The sequence below is a fragment of the Sceloporus occidentalis genome, unplaced genomic scaffold (genome assembly GCF_023333645.1).
Source record: "Sceloporus occidentalis isolate IW3139 unplaced genomic scaffold, rSceOcc1.0.p SCAF_9, whole genome shotgun sequence".
Taxonomy (NCBI): Eukaryota; Metazoa; Chordata; class Lepidosauria; order Squamata; family Phrynosomatidae; genus Sceloporus; species Sceloporus occidentalis.
The window spans coordinates 479,964-488,277 of record NW_028316989.1 but is presented as its reverse complement, the minus strand read 5'-3'; the positions used below and the strand labels follow the sequence as shown (position 1 = coordinate 488,277).

The window sequence follows — 8,314 nt, the reverse complement described above, 5'->3', positions numbered from 1 at the left end:
TCTCCTCGGGGCTGGACTGCGCCTGGCCCGGGAGGCTCTCTTGGCAGCAGCAGCAGCAGCAGCAGCAGGAAGAAGCCCCGGGGGCGGTCCCCCCTCCGCCTCCTCCGCTGCCTCCTGCTCCTCCTCCGCTGCCTCTGTCCTGCTGCTGGGCTGCCGGAGCCAGAGCGAGCCTCCCGCCGAGGGAGACCCGAGGAGAGCCGGCCATGGTAAGGGGCTCCGCAGACGGAGGGCTGCTTCCCAAGGCCCCGGGCTGCCAAGGGCCAGCTGGGCTCCAGAGGGGCCCTTCGCCGCCAGGAGCCGGGCAGCGGCTCCTGCCTTTCTTTCTTTCTTTCTTTCTTTCCCCTTTGGCTCAGCCTCGCTTTCCAACGCTTGAAGGGGGGCTTTTCTCCTCCTCCTCCTCCTCCTCCTCCTTCTTCTTCTTCTTCTTCCGGAGTCTGAGGCTTCCTGGGGGGCTTCTGCCCTTCAGCCTCCTGACCTTCCTCCTCTCCAGACCCTGGACCTCCCTCCAGCTGCCCTTCTCCTCCTCCTCCTCCTCCTCCTCCTGCTCCTTCCATCCCAGCTCCAGCCTCTTTCCAGGGGCCAAACCTTCTCCTCTCCATCCGATTCCCCCGCTTTGGAACTAGGCTGGCCCTCGACTTCTCGGAGGATCTGAGGGAGCTCCGGCCTCTCCCCAGTCAGGCTCCAAGGGGCTGCAGGCAGCCTCTCTCTCCGGACGGCCTTCGGTTCTGGCTCTCCCGCCTCCTCCGCCTTGAAGAGACCCCCCTCCAAGATCCAGTCCGAAGCCAAAGGGGGCTCTAAAGGAAAAGGCCCTTGCCATCAGCCCAAGGAGAGGCTTGGCCTCTCTATTCCGGGGGCTTCTTCTCCTGGTGATCCGAGCCAAAGGCCCCTCTCTCCGCTCCCCTTCAGGGCTGCCCTTCTTCTCAGGACCAGGCGCAGATCAGGGCCCTCTTGCCCTCAGGAAAGGAGGCCCAGAGAAGAAGGCCAAAGCCCAGGAGAGAGAGGCTACTGCAGAGACTCTTGGAGGCAAACCAGGCCCAGCCTCTGAAGGTCAGGCTGGAGAAGCAAAGCTCCCTTTCCCCCCAAAGCCACGATTTCTATGGGTCTCTTTGCCCCTCTCAAAGGCGCTTCCGGCATGGACCATGCTGACTTTGGCATTGATTGGTCTATTAGTTACTAGCAACTTTGTGGCTGAAGCCAGGTTTGGGTCCTGCTTCCTTGGAGGAAGAGCGCTTCCTTTTGTTTCTGCTGGGAAAAGCCATCCAGAAAACTTGGAGAGGATGGAGAAGTCTAGAAAAGGCCATGCAAATGGCTGCCTCTTCCAGGAGCTTTGTAGGTTTCAGATGCAAGCAGTGGCTGTTTTGGAGGAAGGATGTGGGTTTCCTCTGCCACGGAGAGGAAGGTGCCAACAACGCCAAGAGACAGCTGGCCTCTTTCTGGGCTCCTGTGCCAAAGGGACTCCTCCTAGTCGATATCTGGGTTTGTAGGGGAGGAAAACACATCTGGAAAAGATGATACCGCCCGCCCGCCCGCCCGCCGGGCAAAACCTTTTGCATGTTCCGCTTTTTCCTTCCCAGCAAATAACTGGTCTTTCTGTCTTAGGAGGTGTTCCGGATTTTCCTTCTCTTTTGCCAAATGGCGATATTTGGGGGGGCAAGCATTTCCGTTTGCCAAGAAGAACCTGGAATGCTCTGGGGTTCTCTCATTGTAATGATCCATAAACTTAAGGCGCAGGGAATGGGGGAGAGCTGCTCTTGCCAACACAATTTAACACAACACACACACACACACACACACACTCTTCTCCTGGCCTGGGTTGGCACCTGGGCATGAAAAAAGGAGGAACATCCTTTAAAAAGCAAAACGCCAGAGCAACCGCCCAGCGAAATACCTGGCTGCCCAGCATGGAAGACTGGTCACAAACTGGTGAGGCGGGGAGTGATCTTCTGCCCAGCCGCAGTGCTTCCTTCGCTGGTTCCAGTGCTTCATATCCAGCTCTCAGCAAGATCTTGTTTCATGGCTGACATTGATAAATGGCTTTCCCCAAAGTGCCTGTCAAGAAAGAGAAAGCAGCGCTGGAGAGGGAAAAGAGGAGTTGCTGAAGCTGCATTCGGAGAAGCTACCTCTTATCCAAAAGACTGGAAGAAATGAAAGCCCGTCTCTCCCACAAAAGGGCAGAACTACAGCTCCTGGCCTCTCAGGACCTGAGCCATGGCTGCCCTTTGGAGGGGCCTTTCTCTGCTCAGACTCAAGTGACCCATAGCAGCTTGTCTGGCCAGAATAAGCCTTTCTCTCGGGACGCCCAGCGCTTGAGCCATGGCTGCCTTCCTGGCGCCTTTGAGCCGGGCTTCCGATGGCCTTCCTCTCCACCTGGCTTTGGGCCCACGGCCGATGCGTCCTGCAATGAGGAGAGCATACCTGGCCATCCTATCTCACCCCACAACAAAAGTAACATCTTCCTTGCTTTAAAGTGTGCTTGCATGCCTTTGTGAGCTATCTGTGTGAGGTGAGTTCTCAGGAACGGGCTCCTGGTGAATGGACTCCAACCCTGCAACAAGTCACAGCGACAGGCCACCTTTCAAGCACAGAACAAGTAATTGGAACAAATTACTTTTGGAATGGGACTTTCATAAATTAACTTTGCATCTTCATGCCCCAGGATTGTGGGGGCTTTGGGGCAGCTTCCAACGTCCGGACTCCCTTGGAGCGTGTCCCTGGTGCAGCGCTGGGTCAGGGTCGGCCGGAGTTGGCTTATGGGGGATCAGGCCTCCAGGTCTTTGGCTGCCAGCCCAGCATGAAGCCATTGCCAAGATGAACGTGCCTCAAGGGCCCCAGCCGGCATTTCCTTCTGGGGTTTGGCTTGGATTCCTCTCCCTGCTCCTTGTCCCACGGATTGTGCTGCAGGAAAGAGGGCTCTTACGGCTGACAGCTCAAGGGCCTGGTGCTTTCCTGCCTGGAAAAGTTATTCCTGGGGCCAGGCAGACTCAGGCCAGGAAGGACCAAGGTGCCTCCGTTGCTTCTGCATGGAGCCATTTTAAGCAACCTTCTTTGCGCTCCCCTCCATCACACTGTTTTTCGGTCATGGCCCCTCATGCGCCCTTATAAGCTCTGTATTATTATTATTATTATTATTATTATTATTATTATTATTATTATTAAATGAAAAGTCCAAATGAAACCAGTGGCTGTAGTGCTGTCCTCTTTTCCCTCTCAAGATGAACCAAACAGGTTTTTCAGTCCACATGGAAAAAACCCAAGTCAACAACAGTTCCAGTGTTGCTTCTCTTGTTTTCCTTGCCTCTCCTTCATTTTAGGGTGTTGTATTACTTGTCACATTGGTCACTTTGGATTAAAGCAAAAGTGACCCTGGCTACTTGAGAGGATCCTCTGAGGAGAGGAGAGGGCTGGTGCTTTGCTTCCATGGGTTGCAGGAGGAGGACAGAATCCAATTGGGGACGTCTGTCTCCAAAGTGCCACCTCCAGCCATCACTAGGTTTTGGTCTAAGCTTCTCATGCTGCTGCTGAACCTATTTGGCAGGACAGGGTTCATCCCCTTGGGTAGCTCCTTTACAGTTTGGACTAAACCCCGGAATGGACTGACCGCTCCTTGTGACATGGAAACACTGGCCAGGCCCCTCATGCTCTCAGTTGATGTTGTGCAAGGCTCTTCTAGTTGTGCAAGCAGAGCATAACTGTTGCACAAGCAATAGCACCACTGAAAGCATTGCACATGTCCCCTGAATGCTCTGTGACTGAGGCTGGTACTCTACTGTGTAACAGCAGCACACGCCAATGTGGTGCAAGATGTGCAACAGTGTGCAGCCCAGTACACCTTCAGCAAAGCTGCTCTGGTGTTACATTTATGCCCTGGAACCCCTCTTTTTGGCATGTCAGCGCTGCAAACATGCAGAATTAATTTTGTTCCTGGCTGGAAGATGGTCTGTCTGGGCAGAACAGGACCCCGTTGCCCTCTTCAAATAATGGCTGATTGTTTCTGTCCCCAGAGGCCCCAGTCCACAGCCAGGGATAGACTCCTAGTCCTCTGGGGGATGAATGGGGCCATCTGAAAGGGCAGAATGGGGTGCCAGGCCAGTCCAGCTCCTCCTTCTGCCCTCATTTCTGCTGACCACTGGCTTTCTCCCTCTCTCTCTTTCCCAAGGGGGAAAACCGGCTGCAGCAGTGCCAGAAGGAGGCCGAGGAGGTGACCGGGATCATGTTGGAGAACTACAGCAAGGTCCTGGAACGGGAGGGCAAGCTGACCGAGTTGGATGAACGGGCCGACGAACTCCGGAACCAGGTAGGAAGGATGCAGGGATGCCATGGTCCAGGTGCTCCCCAGGCAGCCAAGGAAGGCACTTGGTGGCACCAGCCGCTTCTTGGTGCAGCCAAGTGGAGAATCGCCATGGCCCCTGCGTAGCTTGTAATCACATCTCTTTCAGGGAAGGATGACAAATGGAGATTTCCAAGTAAATGGTGTTCATGCAGGCTGTAAACTTACATTTAAGCAGAAATAATAAGTTAATTCCTCTCATAAGATAAATGCAGTTTAAAATATCTTAGCTTATCAGTGATTAACTAAATGCATTAACCCAATTTTACCAACTTTTCAGTCTCTGGATGAGAATGAAAGTGATCATGGAAACCCCAGTGGCTTCCCATTCAACATGACTCCGGTCTGCAGGGGAGATGCAATTTCCCAAATCACTCTTTTAGGGGTTTTCCATGGGTCTGCACCTGCGGAGCCTCCATCCTCGGATATCTTGGCCCTCTGCCTCACAGTTGCCCTTCCAGCATTTAAAGTCTGGGAGCAATGCCTGCTGGTGCATCTTTGCTGGAGGAAGCTCAACAGCTGCAGCCCTTCCTCCTCACTTGGGGGGGGGGGAGAATACACAGCGCCCTATGGAAGCGTGGGCCTTTTTTTACTTAGGGGTTTATCTCACTGGGGCTGATTTTGGCATAAAAGAGCGATTAAAGCGCATTTACAGCATCACACATATAAAGGGAAAATGGTGAGTAATTGCACGAATGATTATCACACGCAATTCCGCAAATAAAGTGATAGCGGAAATGCATTGTTGCTGAAATCCCAAAAGTATTAATGCTTCTTTGTAACCACTTTAATGGTGGGTTTTGCAGGACGCGTGTGAAATTGTTTCGCATAATTACACGATTTTTCCAGAACATTCACAGGATACACTACTTATCCCTGCTCTTAAGCCTCCTCTTGGCTGTGTTTCCTCCTAGAGCGTCACCTTCAGCAAGACAACCAAGACCTTGGCCCAGAAGAAACGCTGGGAGAACATGAAGTTCAAGCTCATCCTGGGCGGAGTGGTGGCGCTGGCCCTCCTCCTCATCATCCTGGCCATCGTCCTTTCCCTCACCCTCCCGGGGTCCTCCAGTGCTCCGGCCGCTCCGGACGGTGGCAACTGAGGACCCACTCCGGGCAACCATATGATCTTCTCCACTGCTACCGCTGCGTCCCCTGCCTTTTTGGCCAGAGGCCTCCTGGGTGCTATTTTGGGCTTCAGCAGGACTTGGCAGCTTCCTGGAGCACCTGGCCCACTTGTTGCAGGGAAGCAGCCCTAAGGAGGAGAAGGTGCCAAGCCAACCCCCAACCGGCTCAGATAAAGTGTCCCCTGCGTGGCTGAAAGACCTCTTCTTCCACTGTGAGCTGTGCCCCACCTTTGCAAGGGACGACAGCCAGCCCTTGCGTTCCTGCCTCCATGCCTCTGGGCTGTGGAGGGGAGGTTGTGTTGCTTCCATGCTAAGACCCACAATGAGGATCCCATGGGGCTTGGATCTCTCAACCCACCAGCCACCTGCCTTCCCCCTCTTTTCTCCCTGGGGAGAAGTCCGTGGGAGGAGAGGCCAATCCTTTCCTGCATCCTTCCTGGAATTTGTCACGGTCTGAATGCTGTGCCTTTTTTTAACCCTGGTGTGAAAAAAGAAGGAGCCACTTCCGCTGGGAACGGTGGGGAGGCAACATGGAAGGTGGCCAAGGAGGAGAAAGCCGGGCATAGGAGTGCCCTTACTTCAAGGGGGTTTGCTCAAAAGAGCTTTCCCCTGGCTTGCCTCTCACATTGCCTTTTGGGAGGTGGGTGCCCTTTAGGTTTTCTTGCACCAGCCGTCTCTCAGCCAGTTTTTGCAGAATTGTATTGTTGCGAGGGGCTCCAGAGGCCAAGCAGTCCATCCCCTTCCTCAGCAGAGGCTTTGCAGTGTGGGGCGCAGAGGATGCAGTGACCCCAACGGACAGCCCTCCAGCCTCTGTTTAGTTGGCCCAGAAGAGGAGGACCCCCAAAACCATCATCTTAGACTTCCCCATAGGTTCTGCTGAGCACTTCTCTTCTGCCATTTCAAGGCTCTGTTTGCTTCTTTTTAAAGGAAGAAGCACCAGGGTCAGTAGAGTAATATCCCCACATTTGGAAACATGGCTGTTGCCATCAGTCTTCCCTCTGCGCAAGAAGCAGTGCGTCTGAAGATCTGGAGAAGCAGCACTGGGTTCATCCAAACCTGTGGGGTTTGCAACGGAGGAGATGTCTCTGCAGAGCCTGCCATGCGGCTTCTCCTCCGTGGGATGCCACCCATTGACTCACACCCTCCATGCTCCCCATAGAAGCCGCCCTGCACGTTCTGCCCGGTTTCTGGGCTTTTTGAACTGTGAAAATCGTGATCTCTCCAAGAGGTCCTAGTTTGAGCCCTGTCTTCCTTTAGCCTCCATGTCGGCTGCAGCTGTGTGCGCTGGGCCCTCGGCATCCGCTGGGGTTTAGATCCAAGACCTTCCATGGATACCAAAATCTGTGGATGCTCAAGTCCCATTATATACAATGGGGCAGTAAAATGGTGTGTGCCTTATATAAAATGGCAAAGTCAAGTGTTGCTTTGTAGAATTTATATCTATTTTTGAATATTTGCAAACCGTGGATGGTTGGATCTGTGGATATGGAGCACTGACTGTACTTCATCTTTCTTTAGCTCAGTAAAATGTACCGTGTAGGACTGTGATCTTGGACAAACAATTGTAGTTTGTTCCATGCTGGCCAGCTTTTGTTCTTTCAAATGGCCAGATATCCCAGCACTGCCGTGGGTCAATTATTACTTTTCATCCTGTTTTTAGTCCTATGTAGGCGATCTCAGGTAATAGTTTTGTCTCCGTTTTGATCTCTCAAACCGCTGTGCCTTTAGCAGCCTTTTGCTGCCACACTGCAGAATTAATGCACTTTGACTTTCATGGCTCCATGCTAATGGAATCCTGGGATTTGTAGTTTCTTGTGATACCAGAGCTCTCTGAGAGAGGTGGCTAATGCAGTTTGATACCACTTTATCCTGGGATTGGTAGTTTTGTGAATCCCAGGATAAAGTGGTGTCAAACTGCATTAATTCTGCAGTGCAGATGCAGCCCAAGAAGTGAGCATTTGCCCAGATTGAACACAACCTGTGAAAAGGATTGTTGTGAGGTTGTTGCAACCCACAAAGCAAGGACTGCAACAAGACAACAAGGAACAAAGGGGCACCGAGCGGTCAGCCGAAAACCCTTGCCAATGTGGACGGGGCCAACCCACAGCCGCCCATGGCTGCAGCGTCCCTTTGTGTCACTTGTGTCCAGACTCTTCCATCTCTCCCTGCAATTAACCTCCGGGTCAGTTACGCAAATACTAACTTGCATAATTGCTTTGAAAAGGGCCTCTTTATTTTTGGAAGGAGGAGGTATTGGGGACGATGGCTGTCCTAAGGCTTTGCGTGTCTCTCTCTGTTTGTGGGATTGTGTTAAGTCTGCCACACCCTTAAAAGTTGTGGATCCTGTGGTCAAAAAGTGTGGAATCGCCGTTTGGCATTGTTTGGTTCTTTTCAAGAGCAAAGCAGTAAAAAGGTGAATTCTTTTGTAACAACGAGTGGCTTTGTGTCTGGATTACTACACCGATTGTGTTTGTGTGTCTTTGTGTGGGACTTCAGGGCGAGAGCATCAGGGATGGCGATGACAGTCCTCTTGGAGAAGAGGGGTCATTTCAAGGGTCAGTAATAAATAAATGATAATAATAAATACAATTTTTATTTCTATCCCACTTTTTGCCAGGCAAGCAATCAAAGGGGCGTACAACAGGTTAAAATACAGCCATATCTACATCATGCCCCCCCCCCCTTAAAACAAGATTAAACAATGTAAGATTAAAACTACACATTAAAACCGACTAAGCTAAATAAAATCATCATGGGCAGAGATCACTGGACGGGAGTCTTATTTGTGGCCGAGCATTTATTCCGGGAAGGCTTGCCGGAAGAGATCCGTCTTAATGGCCTTTTTAACGCTCTCTAGCTTGGT

At 52.2% G+C, this 8,314-nt stretch overlaps 1 protein-coding gene across 1 annotated transcript; it reads left to right on the top strand.

The window, feature by feature from the left end:
• The first annotated feature begins 132 nt into the window (after positions 1-132).
• On the top strand, positions 133-7,883 carry VAMP5 (vesicle associated membrane protein 5). The gene is made up of 3 exons (XM_089537528.1): positions 133-206; positions 4,157-4,294; positions 5,242-7,883. The coding sequence occupies exons 1-3, from the start codon at positions 204-206 to the stop codon at positions 5,425-5,427; spliced, it is 327 nt and encodes a 108-aa protein (XP_089393654.1). The 5' UTR covers positions 133-203; the 3' UTR covers positions 5,428-7,883.
• The last annotated feature ends 431 nt before the right edge of the window (positions 7,884-8,314 follow it).

Coding starts and splice junctions, on each gene's coding strand:
- VAMP5 (XM_089537528.1), top strand. Junction 4,295..5,241: donor CCGACGAACTCCGGAACCAG/GTAGGAAGGATG, acceptor GTTTCCTCCTAG/AGCGTCACCTTCAGCAAGAC.